The sequence below is a fragment of the Pinus tabuliformis genome, chromosome J (assembly GCF_031772625.1).
Source record: "Pinus tabuliformis cultivar Carrire ecotype Pingquan chromosome J, CPIR1, whole genome shotgun sequence".
Lineage (NCBI taxonomy): Eukaryota > Viridiplantae > Streptophyta > Pinopsida > Pinales > Pinaceae > Pinus > Pinus tabuliformis.
In genome coordinates, this window is record NC_142295.1 from 728,257,629 (window position 1) to 728,275,202 (window position 17,574).

General features: G+C 42.8%; 1 protein-coding gene across 2 annotated transcripts in view; it reads right to left on the minus strand.

Moving 5' to 3' along the window:
* LOC149228804 (uncharacterized) overlaps positions 1 to 17,574 on the minus strand; it is a 296,527-nt gene that overhangs the window by 27,026 nt on the left and 251,927 nt on the right. For both annotated transcript variants that reach the window (XM_089378370.1, XM_089378371.1), the window contains exons 13-14: positions 12,383 to 12,564; positions 12,213 to 12,280 (exon numbers count right to left, since the gene is read on the minus strand). In XM_089378370.1, the coding sequence (XP_089234496.1) occupies positions 12,213 to 12,280; positions 12,383 to 12,564 (250 nt within the window). The remainder of the gene's footprint in view (positions 1 to 12,212; positions 12,281 to 12,382; positions 12,565 to 17,574) is intronic.

Here is a 17,574-nt window from a genome sequence, read left to right on the forward strand (position 1 = left end):
CACTGTTGATTTGTGGTAGCATCGGATGTGATCTAGCCATGAAAATTGGTGGAGAGGCTAAAGAACATGAGATCTACAAGACCAAGAAATGGTTTGGGGAAATTCCACTCGGTTAGAAAGATATTAAAATAATTAATATTTTTAACGGGGTTCCTAAGTCTAAACTTAGGAAAATTAAAATATTAATGGGTATTAATATAAAATTAGGAGAGAATGTTCTAAATGACATGGATCAAGCCTAATCTAATCTTAGCCGTTGATTACAGACTTAATCTCGGTCGTTGAAGACTCAACAGGAAAAGTATAAGAGGAGACTTGAGGGTCAGTTGGAGATGCACCAAGATTGATTAGTCAGTTCGATTTTCTGGAGCGGGGTTGTTGAGAAAATTCGAACAAGTGATCTGTTGCAGCGAAGGGAAATGAGTACATAGTAGAGAGGCAGAGACACTTCCTAAGGGTCAGCGCAGTGACTGAAGAGGTTGACGAAGAGGCAGCTAGAGTTACGCAAAGGCAGCAGAAGCCACACAGAGGTAGCTAGAGAATACGCAGAGGCTGAGGTGTATGTGTGGGTGACGCAGAGGTCCAGAGAGCTAACGCAAAGAGGCAGAAGGCTGACACAAAGTGTTCAGGAGCTACGCAGAGGCTAGCAGGGCTAACGCGGAGACTTGGAGAAGCGCCGAAGGGATTTTCGTGGGGCAAACTAGTGCTGAGAAGTTGAATATATGTCTCTGAGAAGAGGTATTACTGTTGCGTAAAACTCTTTGTTGGGTGAGCCAGTTCGGCACCCTAGTTGTACTCAAGAAATCTGCATAATAATAAAACCCTCATAATTACTGCATCGGTTTTCCCACATTGGGTTTTTCCGGGGACGTATTGTCCAAAAATAACGGTGTCCCTTGTGTGTTTGTCTAGTATTTCAATTGTTGATCTATATATGAGTTAAGGTTGCATGTGTTTAATTTCAGTATTTATATGTATAAAAACTTGTTAAAGAATAAACAAGTAGGTGAAATAAACCAGATAATGCAATAGGGATTTATAACATGTTAGACTTAGAAATTTCAACATGGTATCAGAGGATTACAGATCATAGGAGGACTGAAGGCACCAGCAAATATCGAAAATTTCCAGCGATAGCAGTTGTCCCGAGAGACAGAGCTGCTCCTAAGCAAAAGGCAATAAAGGAGTGACACAGAGGGCTTGCATCATCATTTTGAGCTAGAGAGAGGGCCATTGCAGAGGCAGAGAGAGGTAGAAGAGGCTCACGAAGAGCCATGCCATCCTACTCATCCAGGTAGGCTTGACATAGTTGGCGAGAGGAGCGACTCAACCTTTGCTGAGATTGCGCAAAGCTAGAAGGCTCAGTTTCTTCAATTGTCGGGGCTTAGAGAGCTGTGGGCAGATTGTGATTGGGATGCTAGTGGGGTGTTGTTTCTGTCAGAACAGAGCAGTACCTAACGAGACAGAACCATGGTAGAGGGAGTCGTTGCCTCGAAAGGTTTCTAGCCAAGAAATCCATATTAGAGTTGCAGTTGCAAAGAGGATTGGAAAGGAGCGGATCCACAGTTGGCGGGAAGATTTCCAACAAGGAAATCAAGACTTAGAGGGAGATTTCCAGGAGGGAAGTCGAAACTCAGAGGGGGTCCAGAAGAAGAGCAGAGATGGCAGTGAACGAACTAAGGGATCGGGACAAGTTGGAAGGGGCTTCCAACTTTGTCATCTGGAAGGCCAGGATCTTGTCAGTGCTGGATAGACATCGCATCAAGGGCTTTGCCTTAAGAACTGTGGATATCCCAGTCAACCTAGCTGATAATGAGAAGTATGAGGATGCAATGGCGAGGGAAAAGTGCATAATCCTTGATGGGGTCAAGGATCATGCCGTACCACATATTGCCAAAAAGAACACGAGAAAGGAGATATGGGATACTTTGACGACATTATATTAGGGCACTTTCATGCACCGGAAGATTCTATTAAAGAATCAATTGCGGTCGTATCAGATGCAGAAGGGGGAGCAGATAGATCTATACCTCCTTTGATTGCAAGAGATTCGGGACCAACTTACTTCCATAAGGGAAATGCCAGATCAAGAGTTCATGGTGAGGACCGCCCTGAATGCATTCTCTGAGGACCAACGCCCCAGCTACATTCCAGTCTTGCATGAATCACATCTTCCATAATCACTTGAGGAAGTTTGTGTTGGTATTCTTTGATGATATACTCATTTACAGCAGAACTTAGGAGAAGCATCTCCAGCACATTGAGACAGTGTTGCGCATCTTGGAGGAGCAACAGTTCTAACTTCTATGCCAAGCTCTCCAAGTGTGAGTTTGGATTGATGGAGATGTTGTACTTGGGACACATCATAGGGGTGGATGGAGTGAGAGTCCACAAGGAGAAGATTAGGGCCATCAGAGATTGGCCGGAGCCGAGAAATGTGATGGAACTTCGAGGATTCATTGGCATTTGTACTTACTACCAAAAGTTCGTCAAGGGTTTCTCACAGCTTGTTGCACCCCTAACAGATTTGACAAGGAAGGGGGCATTCAGTTGGTCGGATACAACGCAGCGAGCCTTCGACAGGCTCAAGGAGGTTATGAACAGTTGCCCAATGCTTGTGTTGCCAGATTTTACGCAGCCATTTGTTTTGGAGTGTGATGTGTCGGGAGAGGGGATCGGCGCAGTGTTGATGCAGGGAGGTCACCCTATAGCCTTTGAGAGCCGGAAGCTCCTTCCGCACGAGAGGTTGTATTCTATATACGACAAGGAGATGTTGGCCATCATGCATGCATTGGCTAAGTACTGGCAGTATTTGGTGGGTAACAGGTTCAGGGTGAGGACTGATCACAACAGCCTCAAGTTCTTTTTGGAGCAGAAGCAGCTACAAGAGAGGCAGCAGAAGTGGATCAGCAAGATCCAAGCATATGACTTTGACATTGAGTATGTCAAGGGTAAGAACAACGTGGTAGCAGATGCCCTTTCACGTAGGCCAGCCACGTTGTCTCTTATGAGCTTGGACGCAGACTGGAGGGCTCGACTCTTAGTAGAGTACTCCAAGGACAGATTTGCATGTGAGGTTCTGGATGGGCAGGTGGCGGATGACAGGTACAGGGTGGTTGATGAGATCATCTACTACAGGGACCAGATCTTCTTGACTGAGGGGTCTCAGCTCAAGAAGAAGATACTTCAAGCATCACATGATTCACCATTGGCTGGCCATCAGGGGTTTACCAAAACCTACAGGGCCATTAGAGAGAGGTTCTCATGGAAGGGCCTCAAGGAGGACGTACTCCAGCATGTCCGGGAGTGCGATGTTTGCCAGAGGAATAAGGGGGAGATGAGCCATCCCGCAGGATTATTGCAGCCTCTTCCCATTCCGGAGGGGAAATGGGAGAGCATTTCGATGGACTTCATCACAGGGTTGCCCATGGCACAGGGCAAGGATTGTATCTTTGTCATCGTTGATCGACTGACAAAGTATGCACATTTTTTCGCCATATCCACACACTACACAGCAGCACAGGTGACCGAGCTGTTCTTCAGAGAGGTCTTTAGGCTACATGGTCTTCCTAAGACCATCATTAGTGACAGGGACAACCGTTTCATGGGCGGGTTTTGGTAGGAGCTTTTCCGGTTGGTGGGGACGGAGTTGACACTGAGTACCAGTTATCACCCACAGACGGACGAGCAGACAGAGATAGTTAACAAGTGGATGGAGGGCTACTTGTGTAATTATGTCAGTGGGTAGCAGCGAGCATGGCTGAAGTGGCTGCATCTGGGGGAGTACTGCTACAACACTACTCATCACATGTCCATCGGTATGTCACCATTTTATGCTTTGTATGGGTTTCATCCTTTATCTTTTGCTGTGTGATGTTTGTTGCTAGCAAGGCTCCGAGAGCCAAGATTTGGATCCAAGAGAGTCAAGATATTCTCCGAGCTCTCAAGGATAATATGGCTATAGCACAGAACCAGCAGAAGCTCTATGCTGACAGGGGTCAGGTGGAGAGACAGTTTGAGGTAAGGGACCTAGTCTACCTACGATTACAACCATACCGACAGTCGTCACTAAAGCAGAAGGGGGCTGAGAAGTTCAAGCCCCACTTTTATGGGCCATACAGGGTGATACGGAGGATTGGACAAGTTGCATATGAGTTGGAGCTGCCCCTAGGCAGCAAGATTCATAGCATTTTTCATGTATCATGCCTGAAGAAGGCATTGCGGCAGCATGTGGCAGTGACAGATGAGCTACCACCCACGGATGATGAGGGGCATTTGGTGTTGCAGCCAGAGGCTATTGTTGATACCAGGGAGAGGCAGCTGCGGAGCAGGACAGCCCGGGAATTCTTGGTGTGGAAGAATTACCGGATGAAAATGCCACTTGGGAGAATGAGAAGATCTTGCAACATCCATCACTTCAGTTGCTTGAGGACAAGCAACATTTTGCCAGGGGAGACTGTAATATTCCTAATTAGCCATGGCTAATTGGAATATTCGATTTTGCTCAATTTTGCCTTCTATAGCTATTTATAAATAAAAAGGTGAGGAGAGGGGGACATACTCACTTCATGAATAAAGACACTCCCTAGTAGCACAACGTTGTAACTTAAAAGGTGAGCCAAGGGGGGCCAAAGAACCACGTAGAGGAGGGGCCCATGTAGACACTTGGAGTGACTATGCAGATGGTGAGAAACACGTGGCAAGAGGAAAGCTACGTTGGAGGAGGTGAGCCTTGGGATTGAGAGAGGCCAACGCTATAAAGGAGAGAGGAGCCTCCTCATTTTGGCATTCGATTATGTGCATTTGAGCTAGTCACTTTGACTTAGAGCACGCTGGCTGTTTAGCTAGTCTACAACACTGTTTAGTGCATTGAGTGTTTCCGTTCGAAGATCTCACCTTTAGCCCCGGGGGACTTCGAGTGCCTGCTCGGGCAAGGTATTTCCATCAGTATTTTTGTAGTAGTTTCATCGGCGTTTTGGCAGTAGGGTTGAGCATCTTAGATGACTACACAGTCTTGAGAGGGACGACGCAGTTCTTTCTAGGAGGAGTTCTAGATTGAGGTTTTGCAGGGGGATTTGTGCTGGGAGGTTGAGCAGGGGAACAGCCCTTGCGTATTGGAGGATTTTGGCTGAGTTTCAAGTAGAGTTGTGGTGGGTTTATTTCAGTGGCAGCGCAGAGCCTTGAGGGATTGCGTGGGTCCTCAAGGGGGCAATTTTCGGGGGTCAGCCATTTCAGAAAAGCTTTCTGGGTTTTTCTGGGTTTCTTGAGTAGAGTCTGATTCCATAGTTTCAGCATTTTCTAAGGAGGGGAACAACCCCAAATCCTCATTTGATTTCCAGCAACAACAGTAGCACGACAGTTCTCCAGCAGCTTGGACACAGTTCAGAGAGAGACCATTCCTTTGCTATTCTGAGTGCATTTCTTCACTTGCCTTGTGCAAGTCGAGGTGCCATATTTCTGATCACCTCTTGTACTCATTCTATTACTCAGTATAATAAAATGGCTTAGCATTTCTCTCTGCATTTCTTGAGTATCTGCTTATATCTCATGGTTATATCGTTATATGTTGCACCATTGTTATTTTCATCACTTTGAGCTTCCCGGTGATTATATCATTTATACGTATTTGGTTGGAGTTTACTAGGGTTTGGGGAATATCTCGGAAATGGGAAATTACAAAAGGGGATAATATGTTTAAAGTACATCCTTTAAAAGGTGGTGGTATGTGATAGAGAGGTGAATGAAGTAGGGGATGAGAAGGGGTAGCCTTGGGCCACATGCTGGGGTACAAGGGTAGCTAATAAAAGGGAAGCCCACACTTGGGTATATAATGTATAGGAGGGAGCAATCATGGTACATGAGGTGCCCCGACCTTGATTTTTCCACCCTTCTTTATATTCCTTTTGCCTTTTTTTTATTTTTCTTTGATTAACTGCTCGGGGCTCAAGGGGTAAGAGCATGATGTGTGATATATAGCAGTGGATACCCCCTTTTAAGGTAGGGAGGTTCATTACCCACTAGGGGTTGGGACAATAATTGGTTCCTATATGATGAAGGAGGTCATAGAACCTGTAGGAACAAAGGTGATGTCCATGATGATGGGGTAGAGCTCATGTATTGGCTTTTTCCACGTGCTAAATGTATTTGTCCTAGCCATCTTTTGCATTTTGTGGTACATTTTCCTGTTGAATGTGGCCAATTATTCTTTTTCTTTTCTTTTTCGCTGCATCAACCTTTGGGGCATCATTCCAAGCCCGACCCAAGGTGTGGGCAAGGGTAAGGGGAGAACTAGCCTTGTGTGGACCCAGTGGAGGAATGTGGACCTAGGTAGGAGAAATAATAAATGGGGTAATAATGAGTGGAAAGTGGGGTAATATATGCGGATGATGGAGCGGGACCACGCAACGAAAACCAAGGTTTCCCGTGAAATACCATCCCTAAAGCCAAATGGTCAGTAAAATAGATCCCATGAGACTAGAATCCAAGGTTAATATCCAAAAGTGGGCTAGGGGACAAGAGCACAGACATATCCCATTCTTTCCACCAAATCCCCCCATTAATCCATGCCCAAAAGTGTCTATGATAAGCAAACTACAATACACAATTATCAAATGACAAGGCATACCTTTAGGCTCGGGAGGCCCACGTCAAACATATGATCATGGTAGATGGGTGAGCGACCACATGGCTGGCTCAAGTGGCAGAGAAATGGCACAATGAGCTATTTGGTGGCTGCAAGGGGATGTTGGCTTCCGACTGAGGAGCATCTTGGAGAAAAAAATTCTCCAAGGGTTATCACCCACAAAATGGTGGGTAACAGACCCTAGTCCCATGGGAACTCCTTTACTGACCTTTGGTCTTTAGGGATGGTACTTCATGGGAAACCCTGATTTTGGTTGCATGGTTTTGCTCCCTCATCCACATATATCACTCCCCTTCCGCTCATTATAAACCCATTCATCATTCCTCCCCCCAGGTCCACATTCCTCCATTGGGTCCACATAGGGTTAGCCTTCCTTTCCATTTGCCCACACCTTGGGTCGGGCTTGGAACGATGCCCCAAAGGTTGATGCAGCTGAAAAGAAAAGTAAAAGCATAATTGGCCACATTCAAAAGGAAAATGTACCACAAAATGCAAAAGATGGTTGGGACGAACAAATTTAGCACGTGGGCAAAAGCCAATGCATGAGCTCTACCCCATTCTCATGGCCATCACCCTGCTTCCTATAGGCTCTAGATGAGCCTCTTTTATCATTCAAGAACCCATGATTATCCCAACCCTTGGTGGGCAATGAACCACCCCACCTCAAAGGGGGTATCCATTGCTATACCTTACAGATCATGTTCTTACTCCTTGAGTTCCGAGCAGTTAACCAAAGAAAAATCATAAAATACAAAAGGCAAATGAAGAAGGGTGGAAAAATCAAGGCCAGGGTGACTCGTGTATGATCCACATGGATCCTAAAACCCTCTAAGTCTTCATATAGTTAAAAACTATTGCAAGGGGAAAACCTTTAAAAAAGGCAGATAATACTATCGGGCCTGAAAAACATTGAAAAACAGAGCTATCGGGGGCTTGAAACTACTTTGCATGAGAGTCGTCGGATCTGGTCGATCAATGGTCCAGATCTGATCGGCATATCGCAATCGGCGAAGGCAGGCGAAGGCTATCGGAGGCAATCATGTGAAAGTTGCAACAACGATCAGCGCAGGTCAACGAGGACCGTCGATCAAGTGCGTAGATCGACGGCCCAAGTTAACTCGCAATGTCGCGTCGGCAGAATACAAAGAGCGCTTACCAAACGGTCTAGGGACTATGCAATGTGCGATTGCGATATCGCAATGTCGCATCGGAGCAATGAAAGGGAGCGGGGCCAATAACAAATGCGACTGCGATAGCCAGACCCAATAAGATTATGGATGATATTTGATATATTTTGAGATCCGGAAACGGGGCTTTTTCTACGTAAAATCGCATTTTCATTAAATGAACGAAAAACAAAGGAAATGCGAATAAAGTGATAAAATGGACCCGAAAGGGTTTATACATGCAGATATATATATTTTGAGTTTCGTAACAAGCAGGATTTTGGGCGGGCCGTAGGCGGTAAGTGGTATTGGCCAGGCTCCGCCCGAGCCCATACACTGGCTGCCACGTGGCTAGGCACCAAAGAGAGAAAACCACCCTTTTCGGGTAGTTAACCCCCGTACGCATGAGCCGCCCGAAATGGATCTCAACCGTTGGATCAAGATCACTCAGATCAATGGTGGATATGCGATAGCGATATAAAGGCAGACCCGATGGAGTTATACGGCAGAATTAATAATATTTCAAATCTGATAAACGGCAGATTGGCAGATTTTCACAATTTTACGTGTATTTCTCTGTGTAAACAGAGAATGACTATCCTGAGGATTTCAAAGGCATCGATGGTCATTCCGTTACAAAATAGGTGGCCACCATCCCTGAAGGCGTTTAGCAATGATTGCTAACGCTCAGAGGGGGATCTGAATGGACAGAGGCCGGGAAGCTAGAGAGCCCAAAAGAGGAAAAGAACAGACAGTGTCGATTGGCTTAAAAGCCACAGAAGGCAGAAGACAGAGACAAGCAGTGCTGAGACAGAGCAGAGACAGAGACAAAGAGTGAGAGGGAGAGTCTGTGTACTCAGAGAGGCTTGAGGGATTCAAGCAAACTCTTGTTGTATTTGTATCTGTTGTATTGAGACTCAATTTGAGCTCGCATTTTGTAAAACTCTGCTCTTGAAGACATAATAGAGAGGTCACCGTTGAAGGTTGGACTAGGAGACGTAGACCAAGAGTTTTGGGTGAACTCCTTATTAAACTTGTTGTGTTATGTGTGTTTGCCTATTATGTTTTTTTAACTGCTTCATTGTCTATATTATTCGCAATCTTATCGATCCATTGCACTAAGTAATATAGACAAATCCATGCACATGAGTCTGTAATACCTTAATATTAGTCTAAGATCTCATTTCAGATCAATGTACCACGATTGCTCCCTCCTATACATTATATACCCAAGTGTGGCTTCCCCTTTATTAGCTACCCTTGTACCTTGGGATGTGACTCAGGATTCCCCCTCCATTGCCTACTTCGTACCATCACTTTATCACATGCCACCACTATTTGAAGGATGTACCTTGGACATATCATCCCCTTTAAAAGTAGAAATCACCTAATAAGGCACTTGGTTAACCCCCTTGGAGCTTGAAGACATTAGCACATGCCAAAGCCCACTATGGAAGGGCATGCCATTATGAAGTGCCCACTTGTTGTCCATGGTTTCCAAGCTCTTTAACTCAATTTCTTTAAATGACTTGTTGTACTAGAAGGCAAGGGGACACATTGGATCTTATGCAGGATTACAGATGGTCTCCATTTTTTTTTGGTCTCCCTATACAGGGTCCTAACCCTTCAGAGGGCTACATTGGCACATGTAGGGTGTGTGTAGAGAGCCATGGGCCTCCACAGTAGTAGACAACATTCCATGGATCCCCACAGATGTTCAAAGATTGCTCGAATTTCATCTATTGGACGAGAAAGATGCATCTAGTTCACCATGCCCAACAGGCCCGACAGTTGTATCATGCACTTGGAAGATGACCCAGGACTTGTATGTTGGTGTGGCATCACTTACATTATCATCTGAGCCCTTACAGATGGTCTACAGGCATCTCTGATCTACTTGGATACCCATGATGTTAGTTGTGTACCCCCCACACCCATTGGGAGCACTATAGGTTTATTATTTGAAGAACAAGGGACCAACCCCTTGTCCAATACTTTGGGGGGTCTTATTTCTCATTATGGCACCTATGGACTTCATCAGGTCTCTTAGAAGGCCCAACGACATGTGTTATTGATCACTTGACCTCCTGAGAAGCTTATTCTTTTGTTTATGAGTTAGTTTGGTGGGCTTCGCACCAAAAGTTAGTTATTTTTCGCATTATTTTATTTTAGAGGTTAATGTAGGCTTAATTAGCTAAATCGAACTCATTAGAAGTGTATAAATACAAGTGATGTGAATTCATTTTAGCATCATCACTTGGATTGGACTTGTATCTCTCTTGAGAACTTCACTATCCTTCTTGGAGTATGAATTTTGGAGCATGGAATGAATTTTGATGTTTAGATTATTTTCTCTTGTCTTGGAGCTTCTTGATTGGCAAATTCTTGATGATTGGATATACTCGTAATACATGTAAGTATAATTTAATGCTATTTTCTTTTCTATTCTTCTCACATATATTGTTATTGGGTTTTCTCTATACTAGGGCTAATTTACTGCATCCATTTATGCGAAGTTGTGGAAATTCGATTTCTAGATAGTGATGCCTCATGTATGGGCCATGTATTATGAATGAATGTTCCTAGAGATGCTTCTTCATTGAATTTCATCTTGATAAGCCATCAATCTTGCAAACGAAGTATAAAGTTCTTGAAGTTGCTTTTGTTGCTGCCCTAATGCTATGCGAACTTGCCTTTGAGGCCTCCTTGACATAGAAAATTCAATGTCCATAGTCATAATTACTCTCGACTCCAAATCTCCCCAAAGGATTAGGCACTAGTCCACTATAACTTGATCACTTTAAACCTATTTTCCATCTCCCCTCTCCTTTTCTCCAGGTCTAATTTTTTAGGTCACCTAGGGCATCAATTATCTCACAATCTAGCCATCCAAATACTTCGATTTTTGGTCCACAACTGTGCTGGTATGTCCTCAAGAAGCCCTCCAAATTTTGTGAGATTCCAACGGTGGGATCTTGAGATAGCATAAGCCCTAGCTCGAAGACCAATTCTTGCCCTTGGTTTCCCATAGGCTAGAAACCTCACTGGGATCCTTGCATTGCCTTTTATTGAAAATTCATTCCTTGATCCCTTTCCCCTCCCTAATTAGGTCAAGCATATCATTGGTTTGCTAAATCCTATCCCCTTGACCTAACCTCGGGTCCACTTGATCATGTGTGGTCCCATGCACTATCAAGATTAATTCTTCAAAGATCACCTGGAACCCAAGTTTCCACAAGAATTCTAGGGCTTACGGATCTCCTCTATAAGGCACATACTCAAAACCTAACCTTTGAAATTCTCCCCAAGCCCTTCCTTGAGAGCCTTCCATCTTGTCTTCCAAGACAAGCAAGCCACATATTTGAGCCTCTCTTTTGAATAGGCTTCCAGGATCACCCCTCGCCCTATCATTGGTCCATTCATTTCGTGATCCTTATCATAACGGGTCTCCTCCCATTGGTGAAAGTCCATAAAGAGTAGGGAGCCTTAGTTGAGGTGACTGTGGGCTATCGCTCCATTGTTGGCCTTAGCCTAGTAGTAGCCCTTCAAAGATCCCCTTTTAGGACCCCTGCTAGTTTGAACGGTAACAAATTCAAAAACACCATGTAGGTTTTAACTGCTCGGCGAGTTGGCCACACTCAACTCACATGAACAAGGAGCTGTTATATTTTCCCAAGGACACAAATATGTTTCAAATTTCTTTTATAAAACAATTGAATACTACTATGGCAGTGAGTTTCACAGACATCAAAGACTGGATCCTGTCAGCCACACCCGGAGGGAATCCAGACAAACACAAATTGCTATGTGAAGCATACCTCCATCTCCCCAAACTAACCAGATCCTCTCAGACAACATGAAGGGTCTCCCCACAAATTGTTAGTGTGAGCTATCCTTTGCAAAGTCACTTGAAAGTACAAATCCCCTCAGTCACAACTGAAGAGACTCCACATATAACATAAATTTTCATGTAAAGCACCACTCCATCTCTCCTCACTGACTTAAGCTTTACCAAGTCAATATCAAATTATGCTGTCAAGTGTCCTCCCCAATACCCGCACTTTCAGCTAAACTTCAATAATTCATTAAATTTGAATCTCCTTTTCTTTGTTCAAGACCAAAGATGGAAAGGTAAAATATATTAGGTGATATCAGATAATATCAAATGTTTTTTTCTGAGTGAGTAACAAAGATAAATAGGTAAAAAGCATTAGATTATGTCATTTTAGTGCATTGCACACTTCGAAGAACAAAAACAGCATTTACAAAACAAGATCACAAAATAGAAGTAGCAGTTTTTGTAAGTCTAAAACACATGAGCCTGGGCATGAATTGAAGGTTACTACCAAATGTTTCCCTATTGGCGCAGCATGCAAATCAATTTATAAAATAGCAAACGTTACCAATGAGGGCATCACGAACAAGATTTGTTGCTGCATTTCCGTCAGCGCCATAAAATTTTGTATACCGTCTGCCATTGGATAAGCAAGCAAAGTGAATCTTGCCATATATTTAAGAGAAACTTTTGCCCATATGCTTCGTTCAATAGTATCCTAGACATTCATCTTCTTACCTTTTATATGATTTTCCACTAGGAAATCTGACTTCTGGATTGTCCCATGCTAATGCAAATGTAACAATTTTCTTTCGATGAGATGGAACTACTACCGAAGCTGCAACAGCAGCACCAATTGAAGCCCCCTGTTCTGAAGGAGGTGAAGGTGTACCACAAGTATTTTCATCAAAAGAGCCATGCTGAAATTAGAAAAAAAAAACTGTAAGTTCAACTTACAAATTATTCTATTTCATTACAAATCCTTTTCTAAGAATGTATATGTTCGCAGGTAAGTTTCCTGTTTACTGAACAAAACTTGAAAACCTCAAGAACTATTGACCACACACAACAGGTAGCTTAAAAAACTTGACACAATGCTTAACATGTGTTTATGCCATTTTATAGATCTGAGAATTCTGAAAACATTCCATTAAACGTATGACATGTTTTAACTTTTAATACTTAGAACCAAAGTCTCATATAAAGGAAAATTATAAAGATATATCTCGTGAATTAACATTAGAATGTTGACTCTAGAAAGAGATGCATGGAGCTTTATATAAAATGTAAGAAATGATCATGTCCTTCCCCATTTATTGGATTTAAATCATTATAGTTGTGGATAACATAAAACCTAAGTTACACAGATATGGATGTGGCTACAGATACAAGTATTGTATCTAGTACAGGTATTGTTTCATGTGCATATAAAACAAATTTTTATGATGCCGTGGATAAATAAAGGCTAAGATATTGTAATATACCCAAGCAAAAATTTATGCCAAATTTTCTATAATTTTGAATCTTTCTCTTTGACACCTTTCCACAAACAGTTATCATGCAAACTCTGGAAAAACACCTTCAGCAAAATAACTCAGACTTTCATCAAACATTTCATGAACCAAATAATATAAATAACATCAGTCAATATCTGAGGCAAATCTGAACTTTATTTAGATTGATCTTCAATGGTTACAATTCAAAACTTAGTGCAGAACCTGGAACTTGCTCCAGCTGGCAAGAAGGCAAATGAATTCATACATCCACTGATAATACGATGCCTGGAGATCACGCTTCAACACATCCTTGGATGACCCGGCCTCTTGTACGATAAATTTGGCCTCCAACAGAGAGTCTGCTACAGCACTTGGATTGATGGATATACCAAGAGAATGATAGGCAATTTCAGGAAATCAACCTCTGCTAAGTCTGCTACAGAACTTGGTGAATTTCATCCTATTGGTAAACTGATGTGAAGATGAAACAATAGCAATCAGCCGCCCAAATATCAGAGATTTATCTTCATGAAATTCAGCCCAGTATTATAGTTGAATTCGGTCCTTAAAGGAGACAATTTTGGCAGAAGAAGTAGATTTAGCAGTAGACTCGGCCTCTATAGAAATAAGGAACTCAACCCATAGGAAGAATAGATGTCAAACTGTGAAATTTTTATTACTATTGCAGTTAGCTGGTTATTATTCTCCTATCAATTGTTTATTTGTCTTTTGCAAATTATTTGCAGCAAATACTGAATAAAACACAACTGTAACTTCACAGAAAAATAAATAACCACTGGACCTTAGAAAATTATTTCATACATGCACAAATAATGGACACCAGTATTTTGGACAAATTTCCCTGGAAAAAACCGTGTGGGGAAAAGCAGTTCTGCAGATAAGTAATTTTGTTATTCTTTAACAAAATTTGTGATGGAGAAATTACAAAATCGTTTTCCATAAATTAGCAAACCCCCGGAAAATTATTTCTACCATTTCTGCAAGTCGATTTATCCTCCTGGAAGCAATTCACCCTCCTCTGAGCAATTCAGCCTCCCTCTAGCCCCTGATCTACTCACACGTGCAGCCCTTGCTCTGGCAAACTTGCACTCCTGAAGAAACAATTCGACCTCCCTCTAGATTTCCACCTTTACTGGCAAAATCGACCTTCCTGTGCAAATCGATCTCTCCTGCAGTTCCTCCTTGCTCCTGCAACTCGTCCTCTTCGTGAAATTCACACTGCGAACTAGAGTAATTTGCACCCCTTTCTGGAGCAATTTACACCACTAGAAAATCGGCCTCTCTGTAGAAAAATCAATCTCCAAATATCTCTGGAAGTCTCTGACAAATTCCTCCAACAATCCTGTCTCCAATCACTGTTGATCTTACTCTGCTGATGCCCCTGCGCTGCCTGTGCGCACTTGCTATCACTACAATACCGTGTCTCAATCTCCCATTGATCTGTTCTCCAAGTTCCCATCGATTTCCTCTTATAATCTCATTGACAAATCAACGATCGCGATCTAATCAAAATCAATGGCTAAGATCATCATGATACCTTCAAGTGACTTTTCTAGAAGTCTCTAGAGGAAAATTGATTTACCTCAATCAATATTCATTAATTAAGCCATTATCCTAATTTAGACTTAGGAAAATTAATAAACTAGCTAATTAATTCTTATCAAGGCCCTTTCCCTTGAAACATTTTTTGGGTATTGGAGAAAATGTGTTCCGTAGCCTCATAGACATAATCTCAAACTAGAACACTTGCTGATCTACACAAACTAACACTCCCTTTTAGCAAGAAAGGTGTTTTGCATAACACCCAACTTGTCTTTGAAGAAAATGAATCTCACCTTCCCCAAAGCCTCTGTCAATATATCTTCTACCTACTCATATGTGGGTATACACTGTAGCTGAATAATCCTGCGTTGCACAATCCTTGATGAAGTGGTAAGTGTTGTCTATATGCTTGGAACTTTCGTGAAACATTGGATTCTCTGACAACCTAATGCAACTCTAATTGTCGAAGTGTATCACCGTCATCTCAATCCTCTAACCAAACAAGGGTACTAGCAGCTTACGAAGCCAAATAGCCTCGCATGTAGCCATGCTCACTGCTATGTACTTTACCTCTGTAGAACTCAGTGCCATGGACTTCTGCATCCGACTGTACCAAAAAATGTGAAAATTTCACTACTAAAATTCTATTGCAGCAACTAGAATAAATTCTTGTAACTATAAATTAATTAACATCTTATTTGCCACGACAAATATTGAATTAATCGCACTGCAGTCTTCACAAATAAGAATACTGTGGAGAATAAACTGGAAACTGAGAAAACACTGGCACACAAAATTATGACAGTTGTTTTTGGACAAAAGTCCCCAAAAAACCCAACTTAAACCGATGTAGCAATTGAGGGTTTTTATTATTACGCAGCAGTGAGAAATTCTAAGTACAATAAATATCGCCAAACTGGTGAATCTATCCAAGAGGAATACTGGAAAAAATCCTTTGAGGGAAATTACCCTCTCTTCGAGCAATCTCGACACTTCAATGCCTCTGAAAAGATAGCCATCCAACCAACTTTGTGCAAGCCTTACGTCACCTAGCGTAGTCCCTCAAACACTCTGTCTGAATCAGTTGCCAATCTAGCCATCCTGCCTGCTGCTGACTGGAAAAATGCTTCTCCTGACCACTAGAAAACTTTCGTAGCCTATGGAGCAGAAAACTTCTTCCTATTCAGCTAAATCGAATTTCCCTCTTAAGGCTTTGCACTGCCTCCGCGCAGCCTCCTGGAGAAAATCTCGGCCTCCTCTTTCTAACACTTCGGAACTAGAAAAAGTTCCTCTAGACTTACTATCACTGCCCCTCTCTGTCTCTTCTTCCCTTCTCTAGCTCGAAATCTTATGGTTGCTACTCTTTGGAAAGCCGAACTACCCAAGGAAATCAATCTCTTGTACCACGAGTGTGTTCCTCCATCTACACATCGACTACTTCTTATAATCTCATTGTGGGACTCCAACGGCCAAGATTAAAACTTAATCAATGGTTGAGATTATTTTCTAGTCGATTTGCGTGAGTTTCTAGATAATTCACACCTTCCTCAATTAATACTGATTAATTAACTCATTTTCCTAAGTTTAGACTTAGAAAATTGTAAAAAATAGGCTAATAATCTAATTGAGACAATTCTAGGTGGAATTTCCAGAAATGATTTCTGGGTTATGAAGAAATCTTGTGTTTTAGCCTCTCTAGAAAGTTTCGAGACTAGAACACCTCCGATGCTACAAAAGCTAACAATCCCTCTTAGCAAGGAAGGTGTTCTAGTGTTGAATTACTTCAACACCCTGTCTCTGCATCACCCTTTGTACGTTGCTGATGTCTGGCCACTATGACATCCTGATTCCTGCCACTACCCATCAACCACTACGTAACTCTGATGATCCATCTTTGCTGCTGCTGACACTGCTATACTGCTGCCAACTCTGCATCTGCATTGCAACTCCCTCTCACCTATTGTCGCTACTATTGCAACTACTGCAACTGAGAAGCATCCAAAATACTGAACCAATTGTGTCTCTGTGCTACATTTGTCTCTTAAGCATCTAACTGCTACTAGCCTCTGCACTGTCCACTGGGTAGTCTACACTCCTGTTGACTTTGCTACTAAGCCTCCTACTATGCTGTCAACGCTGCATCTGTGCTCCTCAACACCTGACTGCAACTAGTTTGCAACTATCACTTAGGAATCTGACTACATCAACTGACATTAATCCATCCTACTATTGAATACTCTGGGCCCCTGTAGCAAGGTAATGATCCATGAGGAGAACACCTCAATGGACCCTGCCCATCTTTGTGCTGCTCTGGGACTATAACTCCATATCACCCCACCTCACTCCTGGAGGTATAACTACAAACATAGGAAAGTATTCCTCCAACCTGGAGGACAACTTGTCTGTCCTTGCAGATGCTTCCGCCTGGTCCTGCTTCTCCTGGCATCCTTCTCCTTGAGAGGACATTGTGTACTGTAGTGGCCAAGCTTGCCACACCTGAAGCACTTGACCTTAAATAGGCCCTTCATCTTCTTCTTCTCCCCCTGTCCTTAACTGATACCCTTTGATGCAAGGGCCACATTCTTCTCTTCCTTCTCACCCTTCTCACCTTTATTGATGCTTCCGTTGATGGAGCTCTTTACTAGAGCTCGCCTCATCTCCTCCTGCTGCAAGTCTAACCACATCCTGTCCCACCTAGGTAATGTGTCTCGTCCCAAAATGATTTGGACAAAGACTTGCCATTCCTCTGAGACACTGTTTAGGGCCAAATGCACAAGCTCTGTAGGTTGAGGTGCCTCCCCAATGGCTGCAAGCTAATCTCAGATTTCCTGAATTTTGGTGAGGAAGGGATCTATGCCTTCACCCTTCTGC